Below are 22,715 nucleotides of genomic sequence, written 5' to 3' on the forward strand. Positions count from 1 at the left end.
AGCTGAAAGAAAACTGCCCTCTAAAACTTAAGCTATAAAACTAACACATTATGTATCACAGTAGAAGCATGAAAACGTTATCTTCAAAAGCTTTCCAGGCTTGTTTTTTTTCTCTTTTGGCTGTGCCACGGGGCTTGTGGGATCCCAGTTCCCTGACCAGGATCCAACCCAGACCTAGCAATGAGAGTCTTAACCACTGGACCACCAGGGAAGTCCCCAGAAGGCTTCCAGGATTTTTAAAACGTCCTGTTTTCCTAACTGGAGATCTAAAAACTTAAAAACTCCAACCAAATGCAAATTTAAACTGAATAAGAACATTAAGATAAAGACAGACATGCTATAAAAGAAATTACATTTCCCCTGCTCTGCCCTGTGAGGACACAGTGAGATACCAGGAAGCCTCCAGCCAGAGAGGCGGGCTCTCAGTGGAGCCTGACCAGGCGACAGCTTGACCTTTGACCCCCAGCCTCCAGAAGGGTGAGAGATCACTCTCTGTGGTTTATGGGCCACGCCATGTGTGATATTTCGTTAGAGCAGCCTGAGTGGACTAAGACATACACCAAGAAGGAGAATGGCTGGATCATATGAATGTGAGGTACCGTGAGGCGGGGGTGGGAGGTAGAAACCAGTTCTTCTGGGTCCTCCGAAGCTCCATAAACTGCGACCCCAGGCACAGGACCCGGGCACAGGGTGCCTAGTGAGTTTCGATGAATGTGTATCAACGAATGAAGACAGACACACACAATGATTAAAAGCATATGGAGCAAGGGCAGTCTGCTGAGCAAGAAGCTGCAGAGAGGGAGCGTCCCTGGTGGCTCGGCGATTGAGAACCTGCCTGCCGGTGCAGGAGACATGGGAAGACGGCTGAGCCGGGAGGACGCCACACACCAGAGCGGCTGAGCCGCGCGCCACAGCCCTTGGGCCTGAGCTCCACAGCCCAGGAGCCGCAACCACCGAGCCCGCACGCCCCGAAGCCCGCGCTCCACAGCAGAAGCCACTGCAAGCGGGGAGAAGCCTGGACCAGCTGGAGGGGGGGTCCTACTCGCCACACTAGAGGAAAAAACAAACCCACATGCAGGAACGAAGACCCAGCACAGCCGAGATAATAAATGAATTAAAATTTTTAAGAAAATAAATAATATTTTGCAATGAATCTAATTAAAACACAGGAGAGCACAATTAAAATGTGATTATCAAATGTAATATAAGCTTTAAAAGAATTGCTGAGAAAGACGTGCCTTAGAGAAAAAATATAAACCTTAAGTCAAAATTTCATTTTTGTTTGTTTGTTTAAATCCTAGAGGTTAGTTTGAGAGCAAGAGGGAAGAAACAGAGAAGTAAAGACCTACTGAAGCTCTGTTTGTGGGCAGTGATGCTGTACAAATTAATTACCCCTGCAGGAAAACAGAGGTTCCAATATACCTGCTAAATTACAGTGCTTTACTAGAATTCTGTTTAGTAAGGTAAGAAGTGCCATTACCAGTGGCCACTTTCCTTATTTGTACTATCGATATAAGAACATTTTATAAACAAACATGTATTCTCTTAGTAAAAGGAAGAAGCAAAGACACTTATAAAAGAAAGAAAGGCGTTCGTTTGAAGAGGTCAGTCAGCGTAGCGTGGAAACGGGAGTCACAGACACCAACAACGGCGCTGCAGAGTAACACCTGGAGAGTCTCCTAAATGCCAGGTGCTCTGCTGAGGTTTCTAGCTAAGACTGTATCCTCACAACCCCTGTCACAGAGGCAACAGTATCAGCCCCAGCTCACAGATGCAACGCCGCTGGGCTTGGGAATTAAGAAACTGGCCCAAGAGCACACATCTGGTAGGTGGCAACAGCGGGACCAAGCCCAGGCGTTTCCAAGCAGCGGCCAACGCCTCAGCAGTCGCCGACGGGCCGGCCCGCGCAGGAGGCCGACCGAGGCAGCGCCGGCCGGGACGGCCCAGACAGGACGCCGCGACTGTCCCGGGCGCGGCCGCTCCCCTGGGAAGACACACGTGAGGCTTTCCGGGCAGCTTCCCCTCTGATTCCACGCTCACCAAGCACTGTCCGGTTTGCTCTGACTCCCAGCGGCCTGCCCACGGGGAGATCCTGGCCTAGCCAGAGGGCACACACACTCAGAGCCCGCATCATAATTCACGGTGAGACACCGGAATTCTGTATCTCATCGTACATGACTGCACTTGCATCCTGGTTTTACAAATTCCCACTGAGCTGGGGTGACACAGGGCTTACCCTCTGAAGCAGGCCTAGGTCTGACCATCGCGCTCTAGACTGCAACATCCTTTCAACACTGCCCCGTGGGTGGCACACTCTTGTCTCACACCTCCATCAAACCTCGGTAACACACACTTTCACAATTCCCCTTAAATTCTGTAAAAACTTTGACAGCCTCTCTTGAAACAGTGCTATGAAACTCAAGGACATGCAAGGAATTTCAACAGCTCTGAGAGGCTGTTGCTATCACGAACAGCAATGTTTTCCTGCAGCAATCCGCCCCCCTCATTTTAAAAAGCCACTTTTCACAGCTCAAATACAGTGGGTTCAGAAAAAAGTTGACAACGCACGTTAACTATAGTGGATATAAATATACTAACCTTTTAGGTTTTAGTTCCTTAATGTACTATCAAATATCTCACATGGTCAAAAAAAAAAAAACTATGAAGACTGACAAACATCATTTAATCACACATTCAGCTTAAGAAATAAAATACTACCCTACAGTTGAAGCTGCCAGGTATAGCGTTATAATGGTATTACTGTATAGCCCTTGTAACTGTCATAATAGAAAAAAGAAAAGTGAAACTCACGTCCAGCTCTTTGCGACCCCATAGAATAGTCCATGGAATTCTCCAGGCCAGAATACTGGAGTGGGTAGCCATTCCCTTCTCCCGGGGATCTTCCCAACCCAGGGAACAAAGTCAGGTCTCCCACACTGCAGGTGGATTCTTTACCAGCTGAGCTACCAAGGAAGCCCAAGGATACTGGAGTGGGTAGCCTATCCCTTCTTCAGCAGATATTCCTGACCCAGGAATCGAACCAGGTCTCCTACATTGCAGGCGGATTCACAATAGAAGTGAAATGATATTCAACTATCAAAGAAAGTAAAGATTTATGCTACCAGCTTAAATTTGGGCAGTAGCAAAATCTTATCAGCCAAATCTACATGCTATGATTCTGAGCTTTCTTGACAGGAGACTAGTGCAAGATAACAAACCACTATCTCTTGACTGAATCTCATGAGTGATGTATGGACACAAAGTAAGAACAGCCGCTGCCCTGACTCAGATGATTTCTCAACAGTCATTGGGCAGAATTAGGCCTGGGCCTAAGCCACCTGTTTATATCCTACAGAGCAGAGCTTCTGAAGCTTTGAAAAGTTTGCTATACAAACTAACTTTCTGACCATGACTGTACTAAAATGTTGGAAATGGTGGGACAGCCCATCCGGGGGCAAGACATTTTCTAGGGGTCACACCTGTTCCCACCTAGAGCACTCTTCCTTTCTGTTAAAAAATCACTCTCATCATATACCCACAGCTGGATGAAGCTGCTCGTTTCTGAGTCTGATAATCGCAAACAAGGGATGGCAGCATCTCTGGGCTTCCTGACTAACAGAGAAGCAAAGCAATGCCTGTGGGCTCAGTTCAACCTGTGCTTATAAGGCTGTCCAGGTCTTAACATATTAACCATAGTTAATTCATTGTGACTAATAAATTAACCACAGTTCTTCAAGAAATTGACTCTACTGGTTATAGGCAGACCAGGTGCATGAGAAAGAAACCACAGGGGAGAAAAAAAAAAAAGGAAAAAAGGAAAAATGGGTGAAGGGAACAAGAGTCGGGACTAAATAAACGCAAGCAGGCAGGACCAGTCACTGAGGCGGGCTCTTCTGGTTCACTTTCCCCTTCTCGGGCCGCTGCACTTCCTTTCCTTCTAAGGTTCCTCTCACCTGAGCTCCGGACCCGCGCATGCTCTGCCTGCTCAGCGTCTCCAACTGGGGCGGGAAGCTCAGAGTGTCGGAGGCCAGCGGCCCACACGCCTCCGCCAACTCCCCTCCAGCCTGCTCTTCCTTCTGCGTTTCTTCCCTCGGGGGCGATCCCCACCATTTACCGGAAACCTTAGGATCCACCTGGACCCTGGCCAGTCCCTCCGCACCTGACAGGTAGATCCCCAAGATCTCCAGACTCGGCTCACTCCTCCTCAGCCCCATCCAGATCCAAGTGACTGCTATCTGCACCACAACCGCTCTTTTCAAATCATTTTCTCCTGAGGCGGCAGGGTTTCACGTGTGTGTTTAAAAAACTCTTCACTGGGACTTCCCTGGCAGTCCAGGGGTGAAGACTCTATGCTTCTACTGCAGGGGGGGCATGGGTTTGATTCCTGGTCTAGGAACTAAGATCCTGCATGCCTCTCAGTGTGGCCAAAAAAAAAAAAAATCAATTATTTTTAATAAAGTTAAAAAATAAAAACTCTTCACTAACTTCCTCATTTGCAGGACAAGCCCCAAACCTTAAGAACCCCGCACTGGGGGGACCCTGGTCTGCAGCGTTACCTCTGCCTCCCCAGGTGCCAGGCAGATTACCTGCCTCGTGTCTCTGGCCATGTGGGGCCACTCTTTTCCAGCCCCTGACTGACCACCCCGCCCCATCCTTCGGGGCCCAGCTCAGACATCACTCGCCCCAGGAAGCCTTCCCTCCGCTGCCTCTCCCTAACGTCTACAGCACCTCCTGCTTCCCTCATTATCACGTGCCTTGTGCCTATCTCTTACCAGTACCAACGCCAGGCTGAGCTCCTGGTACCTATATGTGCTGCTCAGTTGCTCAGTCGTGTCCGACTCTTTGTGACCCCATGGACTGCAGCAGGCTGGGCTTCCCTGTCCTTCACCACCTCCCAGAGTTTGCTCAGACTCATGTCCATTGGAATTCCCCGGTGGTTCAGCTGGTCAAGAATCTGCCCGCAATGCAGGAGACCTGGGTTCAATCCCTGGGTTGGGAAGATCCCCTGGAGAAGGGAATGCTGCCCACTCTGGCATTTTGGCTTGGAGAATTCCATGGACAGAGGAGCCTGGAGGGCTACAGTCCATGGGGTCACAAAGAATTAGACATGACTAAGCGACTTTCCCCTCCCTTTCGTGTCCATTGAGTAGATGATGCCATTCAACGACCTCATCCTCTGTTGTCCCCTTCTTCTTCTGCCCTCCCATCTTTCCCAGCATCAGGGTCTTTTTCAATGTGCTTGGCCCTTAATGTCTTTAATACTGACTGATGCAATGATGGGATGCTCACCAGGGGCAGTTTATCTATTCTTGACTTAGACCCTAACATAGGCATTTAAGTGAAATAACTAGCTTTTCCCTCTTTCTCTTACCCCAGAAACAGGCAGCCAAAGACCAGAAGAGACCTGGGTTTAATTAGAGCCCTTTTCTTCACAGGCCTTACATAGCATTTTAAATGCAAGACATTATGTGGATGCTTGAGGACGCCACAGCTTCCTTTAGGCTGGGTTAGGGCTTTTCCAGGAAAATCCTATGATTGCTGTAACAGACTATAGTTATCAGAGCTATGGCGTTACATGCACATTAAATCACACAGTCATTCCGAGCGTTAGCATCACTGTTACCCCGTGGTTCAGATGAGGAAACCAGAGCTCAGACAGGTCACATTCCTCACCTAAGGTTAAACAACTAAACTGATGCAGAAACCACGAATTCAAACCGAAACATGTCTCTCAAAATTTGGCTTGACCTGTGGAAAACAAAGGGCTTCCCTTGGTGGCTCAGATGGTAAAGAACCTGTCTGCCAATGCAGGAGACGTAAGAGACTCGGGCTCGATCCCTGGGTTGGGAAGATCCCCTAAAGGAGGGCATGGCAACCCACTCCAGTCTTCTTGCCTGGAGAATCTCATGGACAGAGGAACCTAGCTGGCTACAGTCCAAAAGGTCGCGGTCACAAAGAGTTGGACGCTATTTAAGTGACTAAGCACGCAGGCATGCACGCGCAAAAGAGTCACTGAATGCTGAACAAATGAACAAACATGGCTACTAAATCAGGATGACCCATGTGGGATCAATACTACAAGGTCAGAACTCCTTGGACACTCCAAAACGCATTCCTTTCTTTTTTTTTTATTAAGTGGTTTAAAACAACTATTTTATCTTGCTCACAGTTCTGTGGGTCAAGAATTTGGGCAGGACCTGCCTAGGTGTCTGCCGGATGCCTGGGGGCTGAAAGGACCCATTTCCAAGATGGCTTCTTCACGCAGATGCCAACATGCATTCCTGTTTCATTTTGGTTTACATTTTGGGAGAACATATAAACATTTTCAAAACTCAGGCATTGTGGGGATATCCCTGGTGGTCCAGTGGCTAAGACTCCACACTCTCAACCCAGGGGTCCGGAGTTCCATCCCTAGTCAGGGAACTAGATCCCACCCATGGCAGCTAAAAGATCGTGCATGCCGCAACTAGGACCTGCTGCTGCTGCTGCATCGCTTCAGTCGTGTCCGACTGTGCGACCCCATAGACGGCAGCCCACCAGGCTCCCCCGTCCCTGGGATTCTCCAGGCAAGAACACTGGAGTGGGTTGCCATTTCCTTCTCCAATGCATGAAAATCAAAAGTGAAAGTCAAGTCGCTCAGTCGTGTCCGACTCTTCGAGACCCCATGGACTGTAGCCCACCAGGCTCCCCCGTCCATGGGATTTTCCAGGTGAGAGTACTGGAGTGGGTTGCTATCGCCTTCTCTGCAACTAGGACCTGGCACAGCCAAATAAATAAATAAATGTGTAAGGAAAAAAAACAAACCTCATCTCAGTTCAGTTCAGTCGCTCAGCCGTGTCCAACCCTTTTGGACCCCATGAACCGCAGCACGTCAGGCCTCCCTGTCCATCCCCAACTCCCGGAGCTACTCAAACTCATGTCCACTGAGTCGGTGATGCCATCCAACCCTCTCCAGTTCTTTTAAGGGGCATCCCCAAGAAAAGTCCTCTTTGTTCTGTTTCATTCCCTCCTCACAGGGAGAGGGGCTCACAAGCTCAACTCAGGTTATCCTAGCGCCTGTGTGGCAAACCACTTCAGCGGTGTCTGACTCTTTTCAACCCATGGACTGTATGTAGCCCTCCAGCCTCCTCTCTCCATGAGATTCTCCAGGCAAGAACGCTGGAGTGGGTTGCCATGCCCTCCTCCAGGGGATCTTCCCCACCCAAGGCTGGAATCTGGGTCTCTTGCATTGCAGGAAGATTCTTTACCAGCAGGGAAGCCCCAGATAATCCTGGCCAGGGAGGTACTTTGAGAAAACACAGCCAGCGGGCATTTATAGTAGCTTGGAAGGAAGGAGCAAAATTCGGCTGGAGAAGGCAATGGCACCCCACTCCAGTACTCTTGCCTGGAAAATCCTATGGATGGAGAAGCCTGGTAGGCTGTAGTCCATGGGGTCGCTAACAGTCGGACAGGACTGAGCGACTTCCCTTTCACTTTTCACTTTCATGCATTGGAGAAGGAAATGGCAACCCAATCCAGTGTTCTTGCCTGGAGAATCCCAGGGACGGGGGAGCCTGGTGGGCTTCCGTCTATGGGGTCGCACAGAGTCGGACACGACTGAAGCAACTTAGCAGCAGTAGCAGCAGCAGCCTGCAGTTTAATTTTTTTTTTTTTTTTGCGGGGGGTGGGGGGGGGGGGGTGGCTTACCTCCCGCAGCTCCAGTCTTTGGGCCACAGCCTCCAGGCTCTCCTGGCCAGTGCTCTCCACGGACAGCGTGAACTCTACGAACTCATTGTTGAGCAGCTGGATCCGGGCAACTAGGCAGCTCTTGCTGGATACGGTGTAACGCCGCGTGCGTTTCAGTTTCAGTCCAAATGGTAGTGGCATCTTCTTCTCCCTTCAAGAGCTGGAAGGGGTAAAAAGCGAACAGCACCGCCAGCACTCCAGGGGTGTTGATGGCCAGAGAAAGCGATCCCGTCCCGACAGGAAGAGCACTGCGGAGTCTCCGACTGCTCACCCAGAAGCTGCTGCCATCAAAAAGCAACCGAGTCTCCAAAGACCAGGTGATGGGAGCTCCCACGCCAGTGCTGGGGAGAGAGGGACGCTGGTTACAGGGGCGACAGCAACTCCGGCTTTGTTTTTAAAAATAAAAATCAATAAAAGCTGTATCTAAGGAATAAGCTTTACCTTCCCTCTGGGGGGGGGGGAAAGGCCTTAGAAGGATCTGGGAGGGGCTGGAGAAGTTTCACAGCAGAGGTGTGTTAGGCCCCGGGTCAGACTCCACCCCTCATTCAATTCCACAAATAGTAGCCACCGCGTGCGGCTGCCTTCAGGACGAAACGAGACAAGGGCTGGCACGATAGCCCCAAATTTAGTAGCGAGAATCAGTGGTCCTCTTTCCTAAAATTTTGGGGTTTTTTCATAGTTAACTCTTTTTGGCTCCCCGATACTCCAACTGTATCTTTAGCCCTTAAATGAGTTAATTGCCAAAAAAATAAAAAACAAACCTCCAAAAGAGCTACGTTCAAGTCCCAATTAGGCAAATTAATGCCGAACCCGAATGGAATCATCCCGTCACATGTGGCAGCTGTGAGGTTCAAATGAGGTGAACACTTAACAGGCATTTGCAGAACTTCCCGGTTTACAGATATTTACGTCACCATTTCGATTTATTTATAAACAAACTGTAAAAGACTCTACACGCGCCGCTGACCGGATTACCAAGCAGAAGCCTGTCAGCTCGGAGAAGCCCGGCCCTCGCCCGTCTCCGGGTGGGGACGCCTAGAGGCGGTGAGCCTTCCCCGAGGCGGCGCCACAGCCCTGAAGAGGAGCGGGACGAGGTTTCGAACTCCATCCCGAGATAAAGACGCGAGCACTGCGCTCAACGAGCCCGTGCGGCCCACAGCGCCGAGGGCTCCGACTCCTCGCTCCCGGAAGAGTGGGCGGCGTTGCCCGGGCAACCGGCGGCCTCGGAGGCGCCGGAACCCTCCGCCTGCCGCCGCGTTTCCGAACGGACGCTCCCGGAGGGCGGACAGGCTCGGGCTGACGCCGGAGGGAACGCTTAAAGCACCCGCCTAGAGCCCCCGCAGACACGCGTGCGGTTTGAGCCGGGTCCCTTTACCTCAGAACTGCCCCCACCACACCCCAAACACGTGACGTAAAACCTTTTTAAGCACGCCAGTTGGTTGCTTTCACTAGACGTCTCCACAAGGCCCACTGGGGGCTTCTCCGGTGGCGCTAGAGGTAAAGAACCCGCCTGACTAATGCAGGCAGAACTAAGAGACAGGGGGGTCGGTCCCTGGGTCGGGAAGATTCCCCTGGAGAAGGACTGGCAACCCACTCCAGTGTTCTTGCCTGGCGCATCCCATGGACAGAGGAGCCTGGTGGGCTACAGTCCATGGGGTCGCAGGGTCGGAAGCGTCCTGGGCGGAAGCAAGACGGCCTTGAGCGGCAGCTTGGAACTTTGACACCGACAGGATTTTTTTTTAATCGCCCCCCCCCCACACCCCAACAAGTCGACAAAATCGCAGATATGGCCAGAATCCCGGGACAGCCCCCGCCCTCCGTCGTCTTCTGAACAGAGGCTGCCTCCGAGGACGCCGCCTTGGACTCGGTCGCAGCTGGTTACCCTGCGCCGGGGCCGGGAACCGCCGCGCGGAGGGGCAGCGCCAGCCCCCGCGGACACGGAAGCCGGTCCTCGGGAGAAGCGGCGCTCTCTCGGCCTCACAGCGGGGCGGGCTGAGCCGGGGGCCGACCCCAGACTCGCCCTCGTCGGTCTCGCCTCCCCCACTGCGCCTCAGCCGCAGAGGTAATGGGCTCTCAGGGCTGGGCCGGGGTGGCGGCGGGGGTGAGGAGAACCAGCGTTTAGCTCTTAGACTAGGCTTTGGCAGACCTCGCTTTAGAATTCCATCTCACTGAAGTGGACTGCGCCTCTGAGGACAAGGCCCTGGAGCGGGCCTTTAGGCGTGTGTGCTAAGTCGCTGCAGTCCAACACTCCTGTTGGACCCTGCGACCCCATGGACTGTAGCCCACCAGGCTCCTCTGTCCATGGGATGCTCCAGGCAAGAACACTGGAGTGGGTTGCCAGTCCTTCTCCAGGGGAATCTTCCCGACCCAGGGACCGACCCCCCTGTCTCTTAGTTCTGCCTGCATTAGTCAGGCGGGTTCTTTACCTCTAGCGCCACCGGGGAAGCCCCCAGTGGGCCTTGTGGAGACGTCTACTGAAAGTCTCTCAGTCGTGTGCGACTCTTTGCGACCCCGTGGACTGTACATGGATTCTCCAGGCCACAGTACTGGAGTGGGAGGCCGTTCCTTCTCCCAGGGACTGAACCCAGGTCTCCCGCCTTGCAGGCGGATTCTTTACCAGCTGAGCCAGCAGGGAAGCCCTGCTGCTGCTGCTGCTGCTGCTGAGTCGCTTCAGTCCTCTCCGACTCTCTGCGACCCCATAGACGGCAGCCCACCAGGCTCCCCCATCCCTAGGATTCTCCAGGCAAGAACACTGGAGTGGGTTGCCATTTCCTTCTCCAATGCAGAAAAGTGAAAGTGAAGTCGCTCAGACTCTTCGCGACCCCATGGACTGCAGCCCACCAGGCTCCTCCGTCCAAGGGATTTTTCAGGCAAGAGTACTGGAGTGGGATGCCACTGCCTTCTCCGAGGGAAGCCCTACAGAAAGTCTAAAAGGAATCAATTGCTAAGCCGTCCTTGCTCTTAAGCAGATTACAAGCATGCTATAACTACATACATGGCTGTATCTCTAATAAGGACCCAACCACGACTTTCTGCTTTTGTTGTCTGGGTTTGGGTTTTGTTTGTTTGAGCTCTGGTTATCCACAGATAGCCAGAAAAATAAAAGTTAAAAACAGGAAATAGACGGAAAAGGCCAGAAGAAGAAAGAAAACTAGAAGTGCATAAGCCACTGTGTTAATTTAACAGCATTTGCTGTGTCCCTCTGGAAGGTAAAAGCACCTTACTAAAGAAGGGAATAGAAAATAGATATTATGAAAAGACATGGGCTCCACCTGCAGTTTTCAGTGCTCTTGTTTGTGTCAGGGTATAAACCAAATAGCTCGTTGAGACAAAATGAAAAGTAAAAAAAAAATCAAGAAGTGAGAACCTGAAATAATAAGCTTTCAACTAGAAAAATGCCTATGAGCCATGCATGTATAAATTTTAAAAGATTATAGATACCCTTATAGATAGATATGCTAAATACCCTATCAAGAGATAAGGTAATGAATTTAAATTTTACATACAAATTATGGTAACTGGAAACAGAACAGTTAAGTTGTACAGAGGAAAGATGAAAATTTGTATTGGGGATGTTCAAACATAGTATTCACTTCACTGCAAATATAGAATTACGCCTTGAAGGCAGTAGATGTTACATTATATAATTATCAACTTAAGCTCTGATGAAGCAGAGTAAAACTTTGCTGTCCCTGAGTTTGAAATATTTTATTGCATCAAGTATAAAGACAAGCCAACGTTTTCTCTTTTTTATTTTGGTAGATGTTATATAAAAAGTAATTGAAAAAATGGAAGGGTGTGTGTGCGTGAAACAATTTACACAATTTTCAGTTAGGTACAGTATTTGCTACCAAATATTGTCATAAAGTTACGAATGTTTGAATAGAGGAGTAGAAATTGAAGATGCTTTGGAGGGGTGTCTGTTTCAGGTGTAAAATAATATGAAATAATTTGAAAGGTAGCTGCGTCTGAAGTCTTAACTGATTAACTACTAAATAGACATTCATAACTAGCTTTTGCAGGAAAATATACTAAGATATTTTGTTTCTCTACAAGATCACTTTGTTTTGAAATTTAAAAAATAGGTATATATTAATCATGTTCAAGGATTCAAAAGGTAGACTGAGGTATTTATTCATTTTAATGTTTTTACATCCCCTCTCAGAGGCTTCTCAAATACACTTTTAAATTCTGAATCCTGTAGTTTTCCGCTTTGTTGCTAGAGTCCTCATTACGTGTAATTTTACTAATGATGCTTTCAAATAAAATAATCTCTAAAAGTGTATTCTTAGAATAATGAATAGATATATAGCATTAAATCCAACGCATATTTGTCCAGAACACATTTATGCGTAGAACTCGAGAATAAAATGTGCTGGAAACGACAGACAACTACTTTAAGAATAAATTTTCTATCATACCCCAAAGTTAAAAAAAATCTGTCAGCAACCCTTAGGCATACAGCGGTTGTCACCTGGCGCACACGGAGTATTTTGAACGCGTTTGCGAGCATACGCTATTATAGGGCTTTTTCAGCAAAAAAGAAAATAAGACGGGCATGCCAAAAGCGGCCAGTCTAATCAGGATTTGCAGAAATCACAAGTCGGAATTTGCAGACCCAAGAATTCTTTTTTCCAGAGTAAACACTCTTTACTCCAAAAGCAAAACAAGCCATCACCACGAAACCGTCCTTCGTTCCTCTCCTTCTCGCCAAAGTTATCTGGCAAATCTCGCACTTAATATTCCGACAGGCACAAACATACCTAAGACTTCTAAAGCCCCGATGCAGAATTAAGCCGCTCACAATCAACCGAGGAGCTCCGAATACAAGTTCAAGACCCCTCTGCAAATGCCTCAAGTGGAAGAGAGCCTGGAAGAGTTTTCTCTTTGTTACGCTCGTCCCTGCCTCGGGTCTGGGCAGCCGGGACGCGTCCTCCCCGGACTCGGGGGTGCCGGCTGGCGGACACAGCCCCGCGCTCAGCCCCCGCCTCCCCCCCGCGGGCCCGGGCCCCGCGCCCTCACCTGCTCCCGCCGCCTCATCCTCGGGGCCGTGCGACCCGCTCAGCGGCCCGCCTTGCAGGGCCCCGCCGCGCTGCCGCCGCAGCCGCGCCCGCACTCCAGCCTGCGCCGCGGCGCGCTCACGGGCCCCACGCGCCTCGCTTCCTGTCTCCCCGGCCCCGGCCCGCGGTGCATTCCCCCGCGCCGAGGGCGGAGGCCCGCAGCTGGGGCCGGCGGCGCCGCACGCAGAGGCCCGGCGCGGGCGGGGCAGCCGGAGGACGCGCGGCCGGAGCAGCGGGGCGGCCGGGCCCGGGCGTCCCTCCCCCGGGCCGGGCGGGCGGGCGGATCCGGAGAGGCGGCGGCGGCCCGTGACCTCAGAGGGCTGGAATGCGGGCGGGGGAGGCGCGGACAGCTGCGCCCGGCCGCCGGGGAGGGGGCGCGCCGCTGCTTGTTTGAATCATATGACCGATTATTTTAAGAGTTTCCAAATAAAGCGAGGCCTTAATAAAAATGAGAGGAGGGGGTAACATTTCGGTGCCAGGTAAAGGGTGTTATTCCCGCGTTACTAGGTGATCGGTAAAAGGGTATTATCGCCGGAGTTGTTCGTTTACTCGTCTACATGTCTGAAAACTGTTCAAATAGTCTATTTCTTCTCCCTTGCTATCGTCTAAGGGCATACTCCATAAAAAAAGGATTGATAACAGGGTGGGAAGGATTGGTATACGGGGTGGCAAAGTCCCCTTCCCCTAAAAAAGATTGTGTGTGAAAGTCGTTCAGTCGTGTCCAACTCCTTGCGACCCCATGGGCTGTAGCCCACCAGGCTCCTCTGTCCATGGGGTTCTCCAAGCAAAAATAGTGGAGTGGACTGCCATGCCTTTCTCCAGGGGGTCTTCCCAACCCAGGGATTGCGCCCCGGTTTCCCGCACTGCAGGCAGATTCTTTACAGTCTGAGTCACCGGGGAAGCCTCCAAAAAGATTGATATGCCTCAAATAACCTTTCGGTCTTCAGCAGAGCTGTATGTTCATGCGTCCAAAGTGGCGCTTTAAGGATAGGCGAACTCCAGAGTCCAGTTGTCTGGGTTCGAATCTCAGCTGCCAACGCTAACTAGCTGGAGGACCTTTGCAAATTTCTTAACCTTCTGTGCCTGCTCATGTCCTGTGAAATAATGAAAATAATCACTATCCAGCAACTTGTGTAAAACATACTGAAGTGCTTCATTCTGACCCCTAATAGCAACTTTTATTATTATATGGTATTATTACACTGCATCATTATTATTATTATTATTGCAGTCTACACTTAAGCCAAGGAATAAGACTGTGTGGTCCTAACACCATCATAATAGGTGTTTCGCTCGTACTTGGCCAGTGGTTTGAGTGACTGGAGCAGAGAAACTTCTGTTATGTAAATTTAATGTAAATTATTTTTAAATTAGCTTTGTTTCTGGAAAGCTTTGTCTTCCTTCCGGCCTGTGGACTTTTTTTCTAGTTGCAGCAGCCATCTGCAAGGCAGGGGTGTGGGATCCTGCAGCCATGATGCACAGATTCATAACAACTGGACCACCAGGGAAGCCCCTGGAAAGCTTTCGTATGTTAAATTTCATTTAGATTTCATTTCTTCAACAGTTAACTGACACTTATTGAGTACTTACTCATGGTCCCTGCTCTCAAAAGGTTTAGTGGGTGATAAACCTGTACACCACACACAGGACTAACAAGGCCTAAGGGGAAAGCTTCATCCTAGAAGTGCTATGGGAGAACAAACCCCAGGCAAGACTCAGGTTGGGTAATGGAGCTCAAAGCAAATAAGATTACACGTTTTCAACTGGGAAAAAAATAAATTCTGCTTATAACTGAATTTCAGCTGGATGCCATGAGGGGGTCAATGTGTGTGCAAGGAAAGAAAAGAGAAAATGAGTCACTTTCTGGTCTCATAAACTAGAAAGACTGACATTATGTGTGAGTGTTCTTTCTCTCCATCCCCAGCCTATCCTCAAGACCTGCTTGCTACTTCCTCCTTTGAAATGTCTCAGGAATGCTTTCTTTCCTCTTTGTCCCTGAATGCCACCTCCCCGCCATCATTCTAGTCCAAACCTTCACCCCTCATCATTTTACATCTAGATTATTGCAACAAGGGTGGTCTCCGTGCCTCTGGTTTCTGCTCTCTCTTCTTTCCATTGTTAATGCTAGGCTGACCGCTCCCTGGGGTTTATCACTCCCAGTGGACCCTCACAGCTAAGCTGCTCTGCTTGACCTTGGGCCTTAATTATAAACCAGCCTCAGCTTCTTTGACCATCCACATTTCTCTCCTCTCCCCTAAGGCCCCCTGATGAGCCGTGTCTCCTGGCTCAGAGCACCTCCTGCCCGCCTTCCGCTTGTCTAAGCCTTCCGTTGCTCTCCATGCCTCAATTCAAGGCTCGGCTTCCAAGACAACTTGCTCACCACTCCATTCCACAGTGATCCCCACACTTGGCAAGAACGTTAAAAATTGTTTCATGTAGGCTTCTTTCATATCTCCTAGAATTCCTAGGACACTACTGGGCAGAGAGTAGGCACTAAATAAAAACTTGTTAATTGAATCGGGAAGAAAATGAAAGAATTTTAAAAATAGAAAATGATGGTAAAACCCAAGCGATGTTAGACACAGCTGAACTTCCTCCCTCACAGTCCACAAGTGCCACTTGCTGACCAAGTACTTAAGCTTTATTTTCCCACAACCACGTTAATTTGACAGTAATGGCCCGGTGACATGGCAAGCCGCTTGAACAATGCCTTCAAAGTCAGTGGCATAAAGTTATTACCTGGCTTATGTTTGTATGGAAGGAAGTGAAGTAATTTACATGATTCAACCCCCCAGAAGTCTCCTTCCTACCCTGCCTGTTCTTCTCCTGGGGGTAACTGGTATTATCATAATCCTATGTATCCCTCTAGAGAGAGTCTGTGGATAAATAAGCAATTACATATCTGTATCTTCACCTCCTCTTGTTACCCAGAGTGGCATATTATACCTTCTTCTTCCTGTAGAGGTAATTCTTATTAAAATAAAGTAAAATTTTTTAAATTTCTACAGTGAAAAGATGTTCAATAATAAGGAAAGAAACTGTGGTTTTGGCAGTACATTGACTGATACTTTTTTAGAAGTAAAGAAATCAACCTGCTTTGGGACTTTCCTGGCCTCCTAGTGGTTAGGATTCCACACTTCCACTGCAGTGAGCCCAGGTTCCATCTCTGCTCAGAGAATGAAAATCCCCCATGCCACAGAGCACAGCTAAGAAATAAATAAAAATAAATTTTAAATAAATAGATGTTGGACAGCAAGGAGATCCAACCAGTCCATCCTAAAGGAAATCAGTCCTGACTATTCACTGGAAGGACTGATGCTGAAGCTGAAACTCCAATACTTTGGCCACCTGATGGGGAGAACTGACCCATTGGAAAAGACCCTGATGCTGGGAAAGATTGTGGGGAGAACTGACCCATTGGAAGAGACCCTGATGCTGGGAAAGATTGAAGCGGGGAGGAGAAGGGGACGATAGAGGATGAGATGGCTGGATGGCATCACCGACTCGATGGACATGAGTTTGGGTAAACTCCGGGAGTTGGTGATGGACAGGGAGGGCTGGCATGCTGCAGTCCCTGGGTCACAAACAGTCGGACGCGACTGAATTGAACTGAACTGAACTGATGGGTACCAAAATACAAGAATATTAAAAAATAGGGAATTAAATGTTTAATTATAATCTGCCTTGATAGCTTGGTGGGTACCGACTATCCCTCACTATATGAATTACCATCCTCTGAGAACAATTTAAAAGGAAAAAAATTACCATCCTTTGCAAGAATCTAAGTTGAAAGAATGCTCCATTCCCATAGAGATGATGGTGCCTGGGAGGAGGAGTGGAAGTCAGAGCTACAAAGGTGAAATCTTCAGTCTCCAAATCTTGACTGTGTGCTCTCCGTACCACACTCAACACCACCCCAGGGGCAGCACCTTTTCCACTGCAAAAGAATGAGAATTTAGGGACTTCTCTGGTTAAATAGCTAAGACTCTGTTCTCCCAATGCAGGGGGCCTGGGTTTGATCAAAGTTCCCCAGGTCAGGGAACTAGATCCCACATGCTGCAACTAAGACCCAGGCCAGCCAAATAAATAAATATTTTTTTAAATGAAAATTTAGGGGCTAGATACCCCTGGAATCAGAGAAATGATGATGTTGGCAATATATCTGTTCAACTGGACAAGACATTGAAGACAAATATGTCAATATCAATAGCAAAAACAAGTGCTGTGACTGGAGTTCCCAACACTTAAGGACTTTTGATCCAAGGGTGGACAGGCCAAATAATATTTACTAATGAAAACACTTGTTCATTCAAACTGCTTTTCTTAGAACCCAAATGCTGCAAAGAGAAAGATAAATAAGATGCATGGCTCTGTTCCCAAAGACTCACGGTGTGAGGAACACTCAAGTCAGTTCAGTCACTCAGTCCTGTCCGACTCTTTGCAACCCCATGGCCTGCAGCACGCCAGGCCTCCCTGTCCATGACCAACTCCCGGAGTTCACTCAAACTCATGTCCATAGAGTTGGTAATGGCATCCAACCATCTCATCCTCTGTCGACCCCTTCTCCTGCCTTCCATCTTTCCCAGTATCAGGGTCTTTTCCAATGAGTCAGTTCTTTGCATCAGGTGGCCAAAGTGAGGAACAGGGGAATATATAATTCTAGCAGGCAGGTATACTTAATAGGTAGATATTTTAAGTCAGGTTTCCCCAACCTCCGGCATCTAATGCCTGATGATCTGAGGTGCAGCCGATGGAATACTAATTGAAATAAAGCGCACAGTAACTGTACTTGCTTGAATCTTCTCAGTACTATCCCCGCCCCTTCCACCCCTCCACCGCCCCAAGCTGTGGGAAAACTCTTCCATGAAAGCAGTCCCTGGTGCCAAAAAGTTTGGGGACCACTGTTCTAACTGGAGTGGGAATATCTGGTTTATCGCTATGATCAGCTTCTGGCTGAGTCTGGAAGGACAAATGTAAGTTCACTAGGCTTCCCTGGTGGTTCACATGATAAAGAATCTGCCTGCAATGCAAGAGACTCAGGTTCAATCCCTGGGTTGGGGAAGATCCCCTGGAGAAGGGAATGGCCACCCACTCCAGTATTCTTGCCTGGAGAATTCCATGGACAGAGGAGCCTGGTGGGCTACACTCCATGGGGTTGCAAAGAGTCGGTCACGACTGAGTGACTAACACTTTCAGTTTCTTTCAGAAAAAAAGAAAAAAGAAAAACAGAGAAAAGGATTTCAGGCTGAAGGACACCCCTCTTCTGACCTCCTATCCCATCATGTGCAAAAAGGCGGGCGGTACCCAGTTGGAATTCTGCCCTGATCAGAGGCCAGAGATGCTAGGGGACCAGTGTGAAAGGACGAGGGGTTCCATGAAGCTGAGGTTGGTACTCAGGCCTCTTTGACTTCAAAACCAATGCTCTTGTTAGTCATCTTCTCTCAGACAGCCCTCAACTGTGATTGATCGAAATCTAGTCCTCATCCTATCTCCTAGAGCAAATATAGGTTTTTCCTCCTGAACCAGAGAGCTTTTCCATGCTGGAAAATAATTCTCATTGCCCTGCTTAGTCTTTCTCAAGCTGAATACCTACTCCTAGTTCCTCTAATGGTTTTTCTCAAGCACTGTTATGATCGTCTTCCTCTGGATGCAGTGTGGTTTATGAAGACGTGTCTTAGGCACCGTAACAGTGTCAGACCACTGAACCCCATCGGTTCAGTGGGGTTGTCCCCTCTGTAATCCAGACAGACTCTTGAGGTCTAAATATGCAAGTTCTTAAGCAGCTTGCAAGTCTCTTTCTGCAATTTTAAATAGATTGTCTTGAAAGTTAACTCTTTCTTGAACACATTTCAATACAAGTTTTCCCTATCCTGAATAAGTTTTAATGAAAACATTCTCTGTCTTTCAAAAAGAACACTTCAAAAATGGTCTTTCAATATTATTTACATATTGACTAAGGATTTTATGCCCATTAATGGCAAAACACGTGTTTTCATTCTTAGTACTGAAATGGCAAGTAAAGAGAGAGAAATAACGTACCTGTCTTCTGGATTGCGAGTGTCTTGGTTGCAGGGACTCGGTCTCACTCATCTTTGTGCTCTGGTGCTTAACACAGCATCTGACTCAGGGGAGGCGTTTAATTTTTAATCAACAGCCATAGTACTGCCAGTGAGCCAGGGACAGTTCAAAATACTTCACGATTATTAACTTCATTCTGATAATAACTCTATGAAAAGGAAACTGGTATCATACTTAGGTCACAGATGGGGAAACTAAGGCAGAGACGGGATAAGCAACTTGCCTAAGGCCTCAGAGCGAGTAACAGATCTGGGATTCAGCCCAGACAGTCTGGCTCCAGCATTTCTGTTCTTAGACACTCTGCTCTGTGCCTCTCATCCATTTTGAATGAGTGAATGATCATTGGATTTATCCATGAAGAATGCTTTTGTAATTCAGGTCATTATTTTATCCTGCAAACACTTCATAAGTGCTTCCTATATGTCCAGCATCCTGAAAGAAATTTGGGAGAAGTACAGACCTACCAGGAGTTTATAATATTGTTAGAGAGGACAAATGCGCTTACGTACACACATATACCCACAAATGAACATTGCAGAAAGGAACTTGTGTCATATTAGCAGTTCCCACGTATGTTACAGTAATTCAGTAGAAGAAAAGGATTCTGTGAGGTGAAGAACCATGTGGCCAACAGACCTTAGGTGGCCTCAAGATTCCTGCTCCTGCTGTTTACACCCTTGAGGGTAAGACAGCACCTGTGACTTGCCTGCAGCTAATGACTAGGAGTAGCCATCATGGTCTACAGAAGAGTCCGAAATGCAGTACTTGGATGCAATCTCAAAAACCACAAAATGATCTCTGTTCGTTTCCAAGGCAAACCATTCATTATCACAGTAATCCAAGTCTATGCCCCAACCAGTAACGCTGAAGAAGCTGAAGTTGAACGGTTCTATGAAGACCTACAAGACCTTTTAGAACTAACTCCCAAAAAAAGATGTCCTTTTCATTATAGGGAACTGGAATGCAAAAGTAGGAAGTCAAGAAACACCTGGGGTAACAGGCAAATTTGGCCTTGGAATACGGAATGAAGCAGGGCAAAGGCTAGTAGAGAGAGAGAGAGAGAACACACTGGTCATAGCAAACACCCTCTTCCAACAACACAAGAGAAGACTCTATACATGGACATCACCAGATGGTCAACACCGAAATCAGATTGCTTATATTCTTTCCAGCCAAAGATGGAGAAGCTCTATACAGTCAGCAAAAACAAGAGTGGGAGCTGACTGTGGCTCAGATCATGAACTCCTTATTGCCAAATTCAGACTTAAATTGAAGAAAGTAGGGAAAACCACTAGACCATTCAGGTATGACCTAAATCAAATTCCTTATGATTATACAGTGGAAGCAAGAAATAGATTTAAGGGCCTAGATCTGATAGATAGAGTGCCTGATGAACTATGGACAGAGGTTCGTGACATTGTACAGGAGACAGGGATCAAGACCATCCCCATGGAAAAGAAATGCAAAAAAGCAAAATGGCTGTCTGAGGAAGCCTTACAAATAGCTGTGAAAAGAAGAGAAGCGAAAAGCAAAGGAGAAAAGGAAAGATATAAGCATCTGAATGCAGAGTTCCAAAGAATAGCAAGGAGAGGTAAGAAAGTCTTCCTCAGCAATCAATGTAAAGAAATAGAGGAAAACAACAGAATGGGAAAGACTAGAGATCTCTTCAAGAAAATTAGAGATACCAAGGGAACATTTGATGCAAAGATGGGCTCGATAAAGGACAGAAATGGTATGGACTTAACAGAAGCAGAAGATATTAAGAAGAGGTGGCAAGAATACACAGAAGAACTGTACAAAAAAGATCTTCATGACCAAGATAATCACGATGGTGTGATCTAGAGCCAGACATCCTGGAATGTGAAGTCAAGTGGGCCTTAGGAAGCATCACTATGAACAAAGCTAAGTGGAGGTGATGGAATTCCAGTTGAGCTATTTCAAATACTGAAAGATGATGCTGTGAAAGTGCTACACTCAATATGCCAGCAAATTTGGAAAACTCAGCAGTGGCCACAGGACTGGAAAAGGTCAGTTTTCATTCCAGTCCCAAAGAAAGGCAATGCCAAAGAAAGCTCAAACGACCACACAATTGCACTCATCTCACACGCTAGTAAAGTAATACTCAAAATTCTCCAAGCCAGGCGTCAGCAATATGTGAACCGTGAACGTCCAGATGTTTAACCTGGTTTTAGAAAAGGCAGAGGAACCAGAGATCAAATTGCCAACATCCACTGGATCATGGAAAAAGCAAGAGAGTTCCAGAAAAACATCTATTTCTGCTTTATTGACTATGCCAAAGCCTTTGACTGTGTGGATCACAATAAACTGTGGAAAATTGTGAAAGAGATGGGAATACCAGACCACCTGACCTGCCTCTTGAGAAATCTGTATGCAGGTCAGGAAGCAACAGTTAGAACTGGACATGGAACAACAGACTGGTTCCAAATAGGAAAAAGAGTACGCCAAGGCTGTATATTGTTACCCGGCTTATTTAACTTATATGCAGAGTACATCATGAGAAACGCTGGGCTGGAAGAAGCACAAGCTGGAATCAAGATTGCCAGGAGAAATATCAATAATTTCAGATATGCAGATGACACCACCCTTATGGCAGAAAGTGAAGAGGAACTCAAAAGCCTCTTGATGAAAGTGAAAGTGGAGAGTGAAAAAGTTGGCTTAAAGCTCAACATTCAGAAAACAAAGATCATGGCATCCAGTCCCATCGCTTCATGGGAAATAGATGGGGAAACAGTGGAAAAATAAAACAGACTTTATTTTTCTGGGCTCCAAAATCACTGCAGGTGGTGACTGCTGCCATGAAATTAAAAGAGGCTTAATCCTTGGAAGGAAAGTTATGACCAACCTAGATAGCATATTGAAAAGCAGAGACATTACTTTGCCAACAAAGGTCCGTCTAGTCAAGGCTATGGTTTTTCCAGTGATCATGAATGGATGTGAGAGTTGGACGGTCAAGAAAGTTGACCACCGAAAAATTGATGCTTTTAAACTGTGGTGCTGGAGAAGACTCATGAGAGTCCCTTGGACTGCAAGGAGATCCAACCAGTCCATCATAAAGGAGATCAGTCCTGGGTGTTCATTGGAAGGACTGATGCTAAAGCTGTAACTCCAATACTTTGGCCACGTCATACGAAGAGTTAACTCATTGGAAATGACTCTGATGCTGGGAGGGATTGGGGGCAGGAGGAGAAGGGGATAACAGAGGATGAGATGGCTGGATGGTATCACCGACTCTATGCACATGAGTTTGGATGAACTCCGGGAGTTGGTGATGGACAGGGGGGCCTGGTGTGCTGCAGTTCATGGGGTCACAAAGAGTGGGACACGACTGAGCGACTGAACTGAACTGAACTGAATGAATAGGAACAGATGAAGGATTTTCTTTTTCTTTCTTTTTTGAAAGTGTTGGTCTTCCTTTCAGCTTCTCTAGTTGCTCCGTGGTAAGTGAGATCTTAGTTCCCTGACCATAAATAGAATCTGCATCCCCTGTTTTGAAGGGATTCTTAACCATTGTACCACCAGGGAAGTCCTCTGGATGATGGACTTTGCAAATGTAATTAAGACCCTAAATCACGATTTGGGTGTCAGGCCCTTGGGTATTGAATACTGTGTGTGTGCTCTGACTTACTGACTCTTTGTGACCCCATGGACTGTAGCCCACCAGGCTCCTCTATCCATGGGATTCTCCAAGCAAGAATCCTTGAGTGGGCTGCTATGTCTTCCTCCAGGGGATCTTCCTGACACAGGGACTCAACTCATGTCTCTCATTCTCTCCTGCATTGGTGGGCAAATTCTTTCCACTGAGCCACCTGGGAAACCCTGATTTAATCAAAT

General features: G+C 47.8%; 1 protein-coding gene and 1 long non-coding RNA gene across 5 annotated transcripts in view; one reads left to right on the top strand and one right to left on the bottom strand.

The window, feature by feature from the left end:
* PTPN21 (protein tyrosine phosphatase non-receptor type 21) overlaps positions 1 to 13,076 on the bottom strand; it is a 76,511-nt gene extending 63,435 nt beyond the window's left edge. The window contains exons 1-2 of one of the 4 annotated variants that reach the window (XM_055538834.1): positions 12,748 to 13,076; positions 7,687 to 8,066 (exon numbers count right to left, since the gene is read on the bottom strand). In XM_055538834.1, the coding sequence (XP_055394809.1) occupies positions 7,687 to 7,866 (180 nt within the window). In that variant the 5' untranslated portion in view covers positions 7,867 to 8,066; positions 12,748 to 13,076. Of the gene's footprint in view, positions 1 to 3,953; positions 5,914 to 7,686; positions 8,067 to 8,166; positions 8,995 to 12,747 lie in introns of those variants that run through there. The other 3 variants (XM_055538838.1, XM_055538837.1, XM_055538833.1) reach the window with 3 other exon arrangements.
* On the top strand, positions 8,996 to 11,649 carry LOC129621898 (uncharacterized). Its single transcript, XR_008699809.1, has 2 exons — positions 8,996 to 9,222; positions 9,495 to 11,649. It is a non-coding gene; the product is annotated as an uncharacterized LOC129621898 (long non-coding RNA).
* Positions 13,077 to 22,715: the final 9,639 nt, after the last annotated feature.

Source organism: Bubalus kerabau, chromosome 10 (genome assembly GCF_029407905.1).
Source record: "Bubalus kerabau isolate K-KA32 ecotype Philippines breed swamp buffalo chromosome 10, PCC_UOA_SB_1v2, whole genome shotgun sequence".
In the NCBI taxonomy this organism is placed as follows: Eukaryota; Metazoa; Chordata; class Mammalia; order Artiodactyla; family Bovidae; genus Bubalus; species Bubalus kerabau.